Source organism: Cervus elaphus, chromosome 2, assembly GCF_910594005.1.
Source record: "Cervus elaphus chromosome 2, mCerEla1.1, whole genome shotgun sequence".
Classification (NCBI taxonomy): Eukaryota; Metazoa; Chordata; class Mammalia; order Artiodactyla; family Cervidae; genus Cervus; species Cervus elaphus.
In genome coordinates, this window is record NC_057816.1 from 23,503,325 (window position 1) to 23,518,093 (window position 14,769).

The 14,769-nt window shown below is 41.6% G+C and overlaps 1 protein-coding gene across 1 annotated transcript; it reads right to left on the reverse strand.

The window, feature by feature from the left end:
• Nucleotides 1-350: 350 nt before the first annotated feature.
• On the reverse strand, nucleotides 351-1,310 carry LOC122705354 (olfactory receptor 8G1-like). Its single transcript, XM_043920681.1, has one exon. The coding sequence runs from the start codon at nucleotides 1,284-1,286 to the stop codon at nucleotides 351-353; it is 936 nt and encodes a 311-aa protein (XP_043776616.1). The 5' UTR covers nucleotides 1,287-1,310.
• Between the last annotated feature and the right edge of the window lie 13,459 nt (nucleotides 1,311-14,769).

Consider the following 14,769-nt stretch of genomic DNA (forward strand, 5'->3'; position numbering starts at 1 on the left):
AATTTAAAATTAAAAAAAAATTTCTAAGATGAATAAGTCTTGGCTAAAGAAGTTCCATATTCTATGCTTGTAATAATCCACATGAAGGCCTTTGAATATTGTATTAGTATTTAGAGGTAATACCAAGTTTTATGGACATGTGGACGCTGGCACATCCTCAAACAGTGCTGCTCTCCATATGATAACACTATGAATCCAGTCCTCTCCCTGCCACTTTCATCCCCCAAAATCAAGAATTAATAGTAGAAACCATCTCATTACTTGTAGACACACATTCCTGTGTCTGGACTGATTTCTTACCAAACTCTCTCAGGAAATTATAAATTTTTGCCAAGGCAAAACACTCATTATCACAGGAAACTTCTTTTTTCAAGGAGTTTATTGAAGGCAATTTTGACATCTTTATTCCTTAGGCTGTATATCAGGGGATTTAGCATGGGCACAATAATGGTGTAAAACACAGAGGACACTTTCCCTTGGTCCATGGAGCTGACAGATGATGGCTGCAGGTACATGAATGCTGCAGATCCAAAGAAAATAGCAACAGCTGAGATGTGGCAGCTGCATGTGCTGAAGGCTTTGGACCTGCCCTCCGTGGAACGAATGTGGAGGATGCTGGAGATGATGAAGGTGTAGGAGCTGAGGATGGTCAGGATGGGGGTGAGGATATTAAATGCACTGAAACACAAAACTACCACCTCATTGATGTAAGTACTGGAGCAGGAGAGCTCCAGTAGAGGAAAAAGATCACAGAGGTAGTGGTTGATCACATCAGCCTTGCAGAAAAGCACTCTTAGCATGCAGCCTGTGTGAGCTGTGGCACCAGTCAAGCCCATGACATAAACCCCAGCCACCATGCAAGAACAGAGCTGGTAAGACATGGTGACATTGTAAAGCAAGGGGTTACAGATGGCAACATAGCGGTCATACGCCATTACAGCCAACATATGACATTCTGATATAACAAAAACAAGGAAGAAGAAGAGTTGAGTCATACATGCTGGGTAGGAGATAGTATTCTTCTCTGTCACAAAGCTCATCAGCATTTTGGGGGTAATGACAGTGGACTGACAGAGGTCAATGAAGGACAAGCTGCTGAGGAAATAGTACATGGGGGTGTGCAGGCGAGAACTGAGCCCAATTAGTGTGATCATGCCGAGGTTCCCCACCACCGTGACCACATAGATTCCTAGGAAGAGGAAGAAAAGGGGCAGCTGGAGTCCTGGATGCTCTGTTAGCCCAGCAAGGATGAACTCAGTCACTGAGGAGCGATTTGCTGCTGCCATTTCCCTCTGGGAATTTATGGAAGAAATGAAAAATTGTAGTGGATACAAAGATGTGTAATATAAAAGCCAATTACAATGACGTGTAATAAAAAACCAATTACAATGACGTGTAATATAAAAACCAAGACTTCTCAAGCAGATAGCTCCAGTTCTCTGTCTGTTCCTGATCTATGTTAGTGGTCAAAGTGCATCTCAGTAACATAGGATGTGTAAATATTAACAAATAAGATGGAATGTTCCTTTGTTTGTTCTATGCTATCAAACCAAAGCTCTCTCCCAGTAGGTCTCGGTATTGCCCAGTCCCTAGACAGCCAAAGAAATTTTTCGTTAACTTTATTATTAGAACTTTCCATGATTTGTTTTCATTCCTCTCAAATCTTCTAAAGAGGAAATACTAGTGTGCCTATTTTACATTCTGGATAACTAATATAGTGGTTGGATATTTTCCCACAGTTAGGTGTATAAAAAGTACATGATCAAGGATAAGGCCTTTCCGTCTCACTTTTCCATATCTTCTTTTAGCCACTCATACCTGCCCTTCTATCTCTCTTTGTCATATCAAAGCAACCATTCACAGTAATTAATATAAGTGGAAAAATTAATATAAAGTACTGACAGTAGTGTATCAATAACTGATCCTTGCAGTGAATATCTTCACTATGGTCACCTTTCCAAAAATACAGACAGAGAGCCCAAGAAAGCAACTAGATAGCTAACAATAAGTCTATCATTCAACATGAACTCCACATCCAGGAAAGATGAGTTTCTTAATGAGGAGAATTCAGAACTGTGAAATATTAAAGCCTAAATTCATTCATCTTAAAATCTCTTGTGGAATACTCACCATGTGCTAAGTACTTTGCATGACCTGTTATGATCCTGTGCTTAGATTCTTGGAAACTAGGGCTGCAGAATGTCGATCTTGCATGATCCTGAGGCTATAACAACAATACGGGTGTGGTCTTGGTGTCCTTGTACTCACCTTCAAACTCACCTTCAAACCAAAGCACTACCCCATACGCACAAGAGACCAAAACAGAAACAATATTTATATCTTTCCTTCTCTGGGATATGGGTTTGGAAGAAACCTGATGATTCCATGCACAGCAGAGCACAATGAATTCAAAAGAAAGAGACCCAAAAAGTATCATCAGAGATTATTTGTGTACCAAAAATGATTACTATTTATTTAGGGCATACTTTGGCCACCTCATGCAAAGAGTTAACTCACTAGAAAAGACCCTGATGCTGGGAGGAATTGGGAGCAGGAGGAGAAGGGGACGACAGAGGATGAGATGGCTGGATGGCATCACCGACTCGATGGGCATGAGTTTAAGTAAACTCCGGGAGTTGGTGATGGACAGGGAGGCCTGGCATTCTGTGATTCATGGGGTCGCAAAGAGTTGGACACGACTGAGCGACTGAACTGAACTGACTGAACTGAATAATATAGATTAAAAACATTGACATAGCCATAAGAAATAAAAGTGGTAATTAAGGATTTGAGCCAATACTGATATCTTCGGAAATACTATCTCAAAATCAAAACATGCATAAAACATACACTAGATGCAAAGAGCATAAGAGCTGAAAAAACTATAATCGTGATACGAATGTTTATTTTCTGCCACCCTCTTGTTATTGACATTTTTCATTCATAGGCATAAATTTCAGACCTGATTATGAAGATTGTCATTTCAGAGTAAGGTCCTCTTAGTCTTTAGCTAGCAGGACACTGCAAATTGTGACTTTTTTTTTTAAGCTATTTTTCTAGAACTTAGTGATAGCAGGTAAAACTGTTTGCCTTTTTAAATACAAATTTATACTTTAAAAAAGTGGACCTTGCACTTTGAGATATCATTTTGAGAATTATTCCATGGTACTGTGTACTTGAGATTCCCTGGTGTCTCAGATGGTAAAGCATCTGCCTACAGTGTGGGAACAGCCCAGGTTCAATCCCTGGGTCAGGAAGCTCTCCTGGAGAAGGACTCAATCCTATATTGAAAAAATATTCTACTAATAACTCTGATAATACCATAAAAGAAATCATTATGAAATTTGTAGATGATGTTAACATAGAGAAGAATAACAGACACTTTTATGATGATAATGATTCTAGAAGATACTATTAGCCTGTGTATCTGATAGCAGTTGATATTATAAAGAATTTAATAGTCTGTAAACACACTCTGCTGTGGACCTTTAGGATATAGAGATCAATAAGATAGAATCCTTACTCTTCAGAGTTTTACAGTCTAGAGACAGTGGAGGGGGCAGACCAGACAATGTGATAAATGATTGAACAGATCCTCCAGAACATGGTGACTATGGTGCTAATCCAGGGGAGGGGTCAATGAAAGCTTCCAAAAAAAAAAAAAAAACTGAACCTGGAAGGATATAAGTAGGAATAAGCCAGGTCTGCAAAAACATTCAAAATGGGGAAGCAATGGCCTAACAAATCTGTGTTCAAAACATCTGGATCAAGAGAAAATGCTTCAAACTACCTATGAATTCATTAAAAAGAACATAACATCCAAATTTAAGGGAGTGATAATCACACAAGGGGAAAAAAAAATACATCTTATGAATTGTGCTTAGTTCTGGGGGCTATACTTTATGATGGTGAATTTCAAATTGTAATTGTCCAAGACAACAATATTTGGATCAAAATAATTTACTCCAAGTACCCACACAACTAAACACATGAATTGGAATTAGATTTATTCTATGTTACCTCAAAGGACAGAGCTGCAGCCCATAAGATACCTGTTTCAATAGCAAGGCTGTCTAACCATTAAATGGGTCTGAATATAATATAGGTTGAATTATGAAAAAGACAGTTTTCTCCCTTCAGAGGTGTTACATTAAGAAGCGAACAACCATTTTTAGATATCAACCACTTTCAGGAAATCTCTGTATTGATGTGAAGAGGTTAGACCCCTTTAATATTCTCAGATTAAAAAATTCTGTAACAGATGGAGTTCAGATACTCACCCTTTTCTTGAAAACCTTAGACTGGGGTGTATGTGTGCTTTAGAACAAGTACTCTCTAAGGGAAATCTCGATGATGAAGATAGGGGCTGTTCAAGATAGAAATTCCTATGCTCTCTTTTACTTGGTGTTCAAATTCAAATCTTGATTCCTGAGTTGTTTGCAGAGATTCTATGAATCAAGAGTCATGACTCCTTATTGTACCTTCCTCATAATTCTACCAGAGACACTTGACAAAGTGACATCCTTTTATCTAAGGTTTTAATATATAACTGGTATTAATAATATCAAAAACATGTTGGAAGCTATTGGAAGCTCCCTCGAGATTTTCTTTCATCAGGGATGAGATATTGGAGTATAGGAGCAATTAAAATCTGCTTTTTTCATTCATTGTTGATAATATTATTAGCTCTCTTGTGTATAATATTCTCAGTGTTGAGACAGTAAACAGTCATTAGTTTAAGAGCTAGAAATTAAAGCCTGCAGACATTGCTTTAGGAAGTCTTTGAAAACAGCTTCTTATATGAATACAATTTTTGAAACATTTGAAGCCATGATTTCAATCTTTTTATGTTTACTTGAGGTTTGGGGAAATACTTAATTATATCTAATTATTAGTAGTAAATGCCTCATTAGCACAGTAGGTAATGTGTCAGCCATTAGTTGTAGGTGCTCTATATAGTTTTCAAACGCTTTATTTTATGTACATAAGTCCACTATGCAAAGAAGCAAAATGGCTGTCTGAGAAGCTCTTACAAAGAGCTGTGAAAAGAAGAGAAGTGAAAAGCAAAGGAGAAAAGGAAAGATATACCCATTTGATGTAGAGTTCCAAAGAAGAGCAAGGAGAGATAAGAAAGCCTTCCTAGTGATCAGTGCAAAGAAATAGAGGGAAGTATAGTCATTTTCACAATGTTGATTCTTCCAATCCATGAACATGGTATATTTCTCCATCTGTTTGTGTCCTCTTTGATTTCTTTCATCAGTGTTTATAGTTTTCTATGTATAGGTCTTTTGCTTCTTTAGGTAGATATACTCCTAAGTATTTTATTCTTTTTGTTGCAACGGTGAATGGTATTGTTTCCTTAATTTCTCTTTATGTTTTCTCATTGTTAGTGTATAGGAATGCAAGGGATTGCTGTGTGTTAATTTTATATCCTGCAACTTTACTATATTCGTTGATTAGCTCTAGTAATTTTCTGGTAGAGTCTTTACGGTTTTCTATGTAGAGGATCATGTCATCTGCAAACAGCGAGAGTTTCACTTCTTCTTTTCCTATCTGGATTTCTTTTACTTCTTTTTCTGCTTTGATTGCTGTGGCCAAAACTTCCAAAATTATGTTGAATAGTAGCAGTGAGAGTGGGCACCCTTGTCTTGTTCCTGATTTTAGGGGAAATGCTTTCAATTTTTCACCATTGAGGGTAATGCTTGCTAGGGGTTTGTCATATATAGCTTTTATTATGTTGAGGTATGTTCCTTCTATTCCTGCTTTCTGGAGAGTTTTAATCATAAATGGATGTTGACTTTTGTCAAAGGCTTTTTCTGCATCTATTGAGATAATCATATGGTTTTTATCTTTCAATTTGTTAATGTGGTGTATTACATTGATTGATTTGAATTCACTCATCATCAGAGAAATGGAAATCAAAACCACAATGAGGTACCATTACACGCCAGTCAGGATGGCTGCTATCCAAAAGTCTACAAGCAATAAATGCTGGAGAGGGTGTGGAGAAAAGGGAACCCTCTTACACTGTTGGTGGGAATGCAAACTAGTACAGCCGCTATGGAGAACAGTGTGGAGATTTCTTAAAAAACTGGAAATAGAACTGCCACATGACCCAGCAATCCCACTTCTGGGCATACACACCAAGGAAACCAGATCTGGAAGAGACACGTGCACCCCAATGTTCATCACAGCACTGTTTATAATAGCCAGGACATGGAAGCAACCTAGATGCCCATCAACAGACAAATGGATAAGGAAGCTGTGGTATATATACACCATGGAATATTACTCAGCCATTAAAAAGAATTCATTTGAATCAGTTCTAATGAGATGGATGAAACTGGAGCCCATTATACAGAGTGAAGTAAGCCAGAAAGATAAAGACCATTACAGTATACTAACACATATATATGGAATTTAGAAAGATGGTAATGATAACCCTATATGCAAAACAGAAAAAGAGACACAGATGTACAGAACAGACTTTTGGACTCTGTGGGTGAAGGCGAGGGTGGGATGTTTTGAGAGAACAGCATCGAAACATGTATACTATCAAGGGTGAAACAGATCACCAGCCCAGGTTGGATGCATGAGACAAGTGCTCAGGCCTGGTGCACTGGGAAGACCCAGAGGGATCGGGTGGAGAGGGAGGTGGGAGGGGGGATCAGATCGGATTGGGGAATACATGTAAATCCATGGCTGATTCATGTCAATGTATGACAAAAACCACTACAATATTGTAAAGTAATTAATCTCCAACTAATAAAAATAAATGGAAAAAAAAGAAAAGAAATAGAGGGAAACAATAGAATGGGAAAAACTAGAGACCTTGAGAGGGTAACAGGCGGGAAGGCCAGGGGTCTCCAAACGGAGGGATGAGGATGCAAGTGCCAGACATTTTTATCTCTCTTAAGCGGCAAGAGGAAAAAAACCAGCGATATTTTTTCTTCTCTATACAAATTTAAAAGGAGGTTTCTCTTAAAATGCTGTGTTGCCATGACACCTGGTTTCACCTGAAGCTAACTACTCTCAAACCTTGAGTTAACCAATACATTTCTTTTTCTTATGGAAATGTTGTCTTAAGCTCTGTTAATGTACCCCAGACTCTATCTTCAAGTTGGTTCCCCCAAACGGCCTAACCTACTTACTCAGATATTGTTCCCTAATCTATGTAAATGAAACTATTTGTTGGTAAACTGCCCTTCTAAAAGATTCAAGTCAATCCTTTATGGCCGGAGATGAATTATCTGGTGTCATTCTAAATTTTATGACATTCCTTTCTTTTCATTAACAGACTGTGAGTGACTATACAACATACAGCTAAAGACTAGGAGGGGAGTACTCTTTTGCCCCCTTCTGATACCTATGTTAGAAGCGTTCTCTATCTCCTTTATGCTTTAATAAAACTTTATTACACCAAAGCTCTGAGCGATCCAGCCTAGTCTCTGGCCCCGGATTGAATTCGTCCCCTCCAGAGGCCAAGAATCCCGGCGTTTTATCGTTCAGCAACAACCTTACAATCTCTTCAAGAAAATTAGAGATGCCAAGGGACATTTCATGCCAAGATGGTCACAATAAAGGACAGAAATGGTAGGGACCTAACAGAAGCAGAAGATATTAAGAAGAAGTGGCAAGAATACATAGAACTGTACAAAAAAAGATCTTCACCACCCAGATAATCACGATGGTGTAATCACTCATCTAGAGCCAGACATCCTGAGCCAGACATCTTGGAATGTGAAGTCAAGTGGGCCTTAAGAAGCATCACTACCAACAAAGCTAGTGGAGGTGATCAAATTCCAGTTGAGCTATTTCAAATCCTAAAAGATGATGCTGTGAAAGTTCTGCCCTCGACATGCCACAAATTTGGATAAGTCAGCAGTGGCCACAGGACTGGAAAAGGTCAGTTTTCATTCAATTCCAAAGAAAGGCAATCCCAAAGAATGCTCAAACTACCACACAATTGCACTCATCTCACACGCTAGTAAAGTAATGTTCAAAATTCTCCAGGCCAGGTTTCAACAGCACATGAACCATGAACTTCCAGATGTACAAACTAGTTTTAGAAAAGTCAGAGGAACCAGAGATCAAATTGCCAATATTCGTTGGATTATCGCAAAAGCAAGAGAGTTCCAGAAACACATCTATTTCTGCTTTATTATGCCAAAGCCTTTGACTGTGTGGATCACAATAAACTGTGGAAAATTCTGAAAGAGATGGGAATACCAGACCACCTGACCTGCCTCTTCAGAAATCTGTATGCAGGTCAAGAAGCAACAGTTAGAACTAAAGCTCAACATTCAGAAAACTAAGATCATGGCATCTGGTCCCATCACTTCATGGGAAATAGATGAGGAAACAGTGGAAACAGTGTCAGATTTTATTTTTTTGGGCTCCAAAATCACTGCATATGGTGATTGCAGCCATGAAATTAAAAGACTCTTACTCTTTGGAAGGAAAGTTATGACCAACCTAGATAGCATATTTGAAAACAGAGATATTACTTTGCCAACAAAAGTCCATTTAGTCAAGGCTATGGTTTTTCCAGTAGTCAGTGTATGGATGCGAGAGTTGGACGGTGAAGAAAACTGAGCGTTGAAGAATTGATGCTTTTGAACTGTAGTGTTTGAGAAGACTCCTGAGAGTTCCTTGGACTGCGAGGAGATCCAACCGGTCCATCCTAAAGGAGATCAGTCCTGGGTGTTCATTGGAAGGACTGATGTTGAAGCTGAAATTCCAATACTTTGGCCACCTCGTGCAAAGAGTTGACTCATCGGAAAAGACCCTGATGCTGGGAGGGATTGGAGGCAGGACGAGAAGGGGACAACAGAGGATGAGATGGCTGGATGGCATCACCAACTCTATGGACGTGGGTTTGGGTAGACTCCGGGAGTTGGTGATGGACAGAGAGGCCTGACGTGCTGCAGTTCATGGGGTCGCAAAGAGTCGGACACGACTGAGCGACTGAACTGAACTGAACAGTGGGAGACTGAAACCTCAGTGGGCAGATGGACTGCATCCAAGAGCCTAAGGATTTGATCACCATATTTGATTGGGGACCCTCGGGTGGTTAAGTGGCCACTTTCTTTCCAAACAGCAGCATGTGCATGTAGCACCAGAAAGGCATACTTGGAGTCAGTGTAAATGGCTACTCTTTTTCCTTTTCCCAGCTCTAAAGCTCGAGTCAGGGCTATGAGCTCAGCAAATTGAGTTCAAGTACCTGGTGGCAAAGGTTTAGCCTCTATGGTCTCAAAATATGAGACTAATACATATCTGGCTCTTCTTTTTCCATCCATGACAAAGCTGCTTCCATCAGTGTACCAGATTTCCTCAGGACTGGTCAGAGGATCTTCCAACAATCCCTCTCAGCATTTTGTCCAGTGGTCCAAGGTTTCTAGGAAAGAGTGAAAGGGGAGAGAGTCCTCAGGACTAGGTAAGAGGGTAGCTGGGTTAAGAATCTCACAAGGGGATATAATGAGGCCTGGACTTTCCATCAGCACTACTTGATATCTGAGGATTCTTTGATCAGACATTCATAAATGGCCTTTCCCATTCAGGAGTTGTTTCACTTGGTGGCTGGTAAAAATAGTTTGCCTCAAAAAGAGAGTTTTAAAACATCTTCTATCAGGACTGCAATAGCTGCAAGATTTCAAAGGCAGGGAAAGATCTTTTCCCAATAAGGGATTAGGACACTCAGGGACCACCAGAAACTGATGGGGAAATATTTGTCCATCCCAGCAGCAAAGTGCTCAGGTAAATCTTTTTGTAACTGTTTTTCCTGTAGCACCCAAAATAGTACAGGTTTGGGAGGAGAAAGCTCCGGAGTAGGAGGTCAGGACAGAGTAGGTAGCCCCTGGGTCAACCAAGAAATTCTCGGACCTACCTGCCATATCCAGTTGCACCCATGGTTCCAGCCCCATGATGGTTATCTGTGGCAGGTGGGCTGGCTGGAGTGGGCTGCTTCAGTCTTGTTGAACCATCCTGAGGGAAGGCTTGGCACTTGACCTTGAGGCTCTTGGGTCCCCAGGGCAGAGTGTCACCCAACGTCCCAGTTGATGGCATATGTAGCAAGCCGTTTTAGGAGACTTGGCTTGGCTTGGACACTATTTGGCTCAATGTCCCACCTGTCTACAGATTAGCCATTTGCCTCATGCTTTGTCCTTTAAAGACATGGGGTTTGCTATAGGGCTTCCCGGGAGGGCAGCCAGCATCTGGGCGTGCCTTGTCTCTTTTCTTTTCTCCCTTTCCTGGGCCTTCGCCTCCTTCTCCTGTTCTCTTTTATAAAAGGTATAACTGGGCCTCTGTCTGGGCCATCTCATCTAAAGAGGCAGCAGGGTCCTGTTGTTGTAGCTGTTGTAACTTTATCCTGATGTCTGATGCACCCTGGGACAGGAATTTGTCCTTTAAAATCATCTGTCCCTCATAAGAGTCTAAGTTCAGATTGATAAACTTTTGGAGGGTGTCTTTTAGCCTTTCCAGAAAGGCAATGGGGTTCCTGTTGGGCTCTGAGTCACTGCTGAGACCCAGGTGTAGCTGATTACTTTTTGCTGGTCTGCTTTTAGTCCTGCCTTTACACAGATCAGAAAATGATCCCTTTCCCAGATGTGCTCAGGGTCATTATAATTTCAATTAGGATCTGAGGAGGGGACCGCAGTTTCCCCCACTGCATATTTATCGCTTGATATGTGAAGTCCCGTAGCATAACTTTGGGCTTCATTTAAGACCCTAGCATGCTCAGGGTCAGATAAAGTTCGACTAAATATGACCATGATGTCCTTCCATGTCAAGTCAAAGGCCAAGGTAATGTGCTGGAATGTACCTATGTATTTGCCTGGATCATCTGTATAGCTTCCCAGGTCTTGTTTGATCTATCTTAGTTCTAAAGGGGAGGAGGGCTTATGGACAGTTGGTCCAAATTCTCCTCCAGTTTCAACTAAGGGACATACTTGAGTTGGCTTTTGTGGAAGAGGTGCTCCTGGATATGGGGGCACGTTTGGATACGAGGAAGGAGCACCAGGTAACTCAGGAGCCATGGGAGGTAAGCCTTCACAGGGGGCTTCCTTCTTTATGTTGTCTGTACCTAAGACCATTTGCCTAGTAGGCTCACTTTTAGGGCATACAACAATCCCATACTTAAAACAGAGTTCCTTCATATCTCTTAGTGGAAAGAAAATTTGGACATAGGGGAGCTCTGTCCATTTCCCTTGTCTTTTGCAGAACAAGTCTAGCTGCAGGATGGCATTGCAATTTAAACTCCCATCCTCAGGCTAGTATTCCTTGTCCCCCAGAGGATACCATGGCCATGTAGTGACACAAAAAGATTTTAAGCAACTTCTCCTTAGAGGATCAAACAGCTTCCAGTTATCAAGGATGCATCTCCAGGGCATCTGTTGGGAAGTCGATTGATTATTTCCCATCTGAAAGACAATTATGACAGGAAGGAAAAGAAAAAAGAAAAAAACTAATAGGCCTCCTTCTATTTCCATGGGAGGACTTCCTTAGGGGTGAGTTTTTTTGAAGCTTATCCACCCAGTACTGTTGCACTCTGAGAGCCAGGTGTCCCAGGGTCATGGTGCAGATCCCCAGGCAAGCTGAGGCATGACAGCCTTCTGGAGATCAAATCCGCAGGCAGGTCAAGGCAGGTCGGCCTCCTGGGACCCCTGGACTGGCAAATCCCCAAGCAGGTTGAGGTGTGACAACCTTCCAAGGACAAGATCCATAGGCAAGTCAAGATCGACCCAAGATCGACCTCCTGGGACTCCCAGACTCGAGTCGGGTGTCCCCAGGGTCTCCAGCATAACTAACGCTGGGTAGGATTAAGGGGTTGTAATCTTAACTCATTGCTGGCTTGTCTACCACAGACGGGAATAGATGTGAAGTGAAGTGAAAGTCACTCAGTCATGTCTGACTGTTTTGCCCCCCGTGGAATATACAGTCCATGGAATTCTCCAGGCCAGAATACTGAAGTGGGTAGCCTTTCCTTTCTCCAGAATATCTTCCCAATGCAGGGATTGAACCCAGGTCTCCTGCATTGCAGGCAGATTCTTTACAAGCTGAGCCACAAGGGAAGCCCATGGGGATAGATATCATGATGTAAAGCAATCCTAGCTTGTGCCCCGAGATGGGGAACCTGGTGAAAGAGCCATAAGCCTTATCCTCTTATTGCTCTGAGAGAATGCAAGTTACTGATTTCCTCCACTAGTCCTCCATACGAGCAGTTTAGGGTGTTTCCAGTGGTAAACATTCCATTGTCATAGACCCACTTTAGGTAATAGCAGAAGTAATGACAAAGGAGTGGGTTATCTGGTCCTGTTAGGAGCATTAAGAGTATTTTAATAATAAGTGGAGTGGAGCAATATTGCCTATAAGGGGGCAGGGTCCTGGTTGTAGGAGTTAGTAAGTGACTTAAGAACAAATTGATAAGAGGCAACAAATCAGATGTTCCACAAAAGTGGAGTGGAGATTTGATCCAGGGGTAAGCTTGTAAATTTAGAAGAAGGGTGGTAAGAGTTTGGGCCCAAGCAGCCTGCATGGGCTAACTCCAAAAGTGGCAAACATTATCCCTGGAAGCCCAATTGCCCTTGAAGAGATGCCAACAGATTGACTTCTGGCAGGCATTGTGTGCCTGTCACCGCCCTAGTGGGTTCACTGAGAGATGCTGTTGTTGCACATATAGTAGGAAACATAGAGGATGAAGGCCTTAATATCTAGAGGAATTGGGTATTATATAGTATTTCCCTCCCAAGGGCCAGCTAATTTCTGGTTGTCCCTCCAGAAGAATGTAGAGGCAACATTGTGGGCCTGGACAGGGCTCAGGAAAAGAGCATGAAACAGGAGGGAATGGGGCAGGCCCAACTTTTGAAAGAATGACGTAGCCCAAGGGAATAACATAAATTGATGAAAATCAAATGGGTCCAAGATGACAAGTCAAATTCAACTAAACCTGGATCCTCAGTCTGCAAGCTAAAAGACACACCCAGAGGTGCCAGGACAGTTTTAAGTCACTGTCAAAAGACCGAGGAGTGGGTGGTTCCCTAATTGTTGGAATGATCCTCCTACTCAATAGCATATGAAATCACCCAGCTAGCAAAAACTAACCACATCACATTCCATGGATGCCACACTCCCCTCTGTGATGGCCCACACTCTTGGAGTGTGCTTCTCTCTAAATCCAAACAAATCCAAACAAACTTATCTATCTCTGTGTCTCTCAATAAATTTTTTTGCAATGAGACATCAAAAGCCTGACCTTCATTGGGTCCTAAAACCAGGCATTGTGGGTTTTGGCTGGGCTCAAGTCCCAGTTGGATGTGGCTGAGAGACTAAGCATAGCAGAGTGCCTGCCGTGTGGGTTTGAGTCTTAATCTTAGGTAAACAGTTTCAAGAACGACTTTCAAAAATGGAAAGATGATGACCTGCCCAATACTTTGTAAGCAGTGGCATAGATGGAGAGAGGAGCTGAAGGACAGGAGGAAAAAGCAGTGGTGAAAAACGTGCCAAGGAATCTCCATCATAACCTGGTGAAAAATCTGCTAAATACCTGACCTGTGCTCACAGTTTTCATTGGCCTGATCCCTGACACAAAGGAAATTGGGGACAGAAGAACCCCCACCTGCTTGGGCAACAGCTACTAAGGCACAGCGGATACGCCCTGGGACACCCACGACTGCTTGCCTCTTCACAGGGGGTTTGAGGAAACAAGAAACAAGAGATTGTAAAGTAATTAAGATTTTGTTAGCTGTATGTCCTTCCAGTCATAGGAGTGAGGACTTCCTACCCCAGCCAGAGGTCTTCTGGAATCTGAGACTGAGCTGCATGAGCTTTCTGTGGAGTTTGCTTTTGCTGTCCTGGTTTCCAGCACACTGTGCTTCTTGGCACCTTCCCTGCGCTAGGTTTTCTTCACGTTCAGCTTCCACCATGGGAGCTTTTGCTGAGTTGGGCTTCTGCTGTACTTGGTCTCTGCCTCACGGGGGCTGAGCCGAGGTTATTTCCAAGTTAATCCGAGCCAGGTTAAATCCAAGTCATGGCACCATAGATGTCAAGGGAGTTTGTAATTTCCTCGGTTCTGCCTCACCACAGCAAAAATTTGAAGCGATGGATTGGACCAGTGTTACAATCAGTTTTATTTGACAAGCAAACGAAAATACATCCTTGAAGCTTGAAGGCAGGCCAACCCAAAAGACACGAAAAGAAGAGAGATCCAGGCTCTATTTGGTTTCTCTTTTCATGTGGTTTTTCTCCTCTCCCTGACCCTGCCCTATGTAAATTGGGCTACCCAGGAAGACTGTGTTTTTGTTGTTGTTGTTGTTGTTGTTTTTACCTGAAGTTCTAACTCCAGTCCTAGGACCTTCTTTTGTTCTATTTTCACAGGCCTTTTCCTTTCTTTGTCTTTTAGCCACTGCCATTATGGACTCCTTTTCCCTATTCTAACGACCTAACAGCTTTATTCTAAAGTTAATGGATAGACACGAAAAATTTTAAAACACAAAGGTAATGTCATCAAATGTACTTCTACATTGTTAAACTTAAATACAAAATGGAGACTAGACTTGAGAATCTTCTGAACAGCCAAAACTATTTAATCCAATAAGTAAGTAAAACTAATTCTAGCTTATTTCATGAACTTAAGTGAGACTTAATTTAGGCTATTTCTTGTAAATGCTTCTGATAATCATGAAAGAAGGCTTATAGGTGGCATGGTAGTAAAGAACCCACCTGCCAATACAGGAGATGCAAAAGGCACAAGTTGGATCCCTGGGTTGGAAG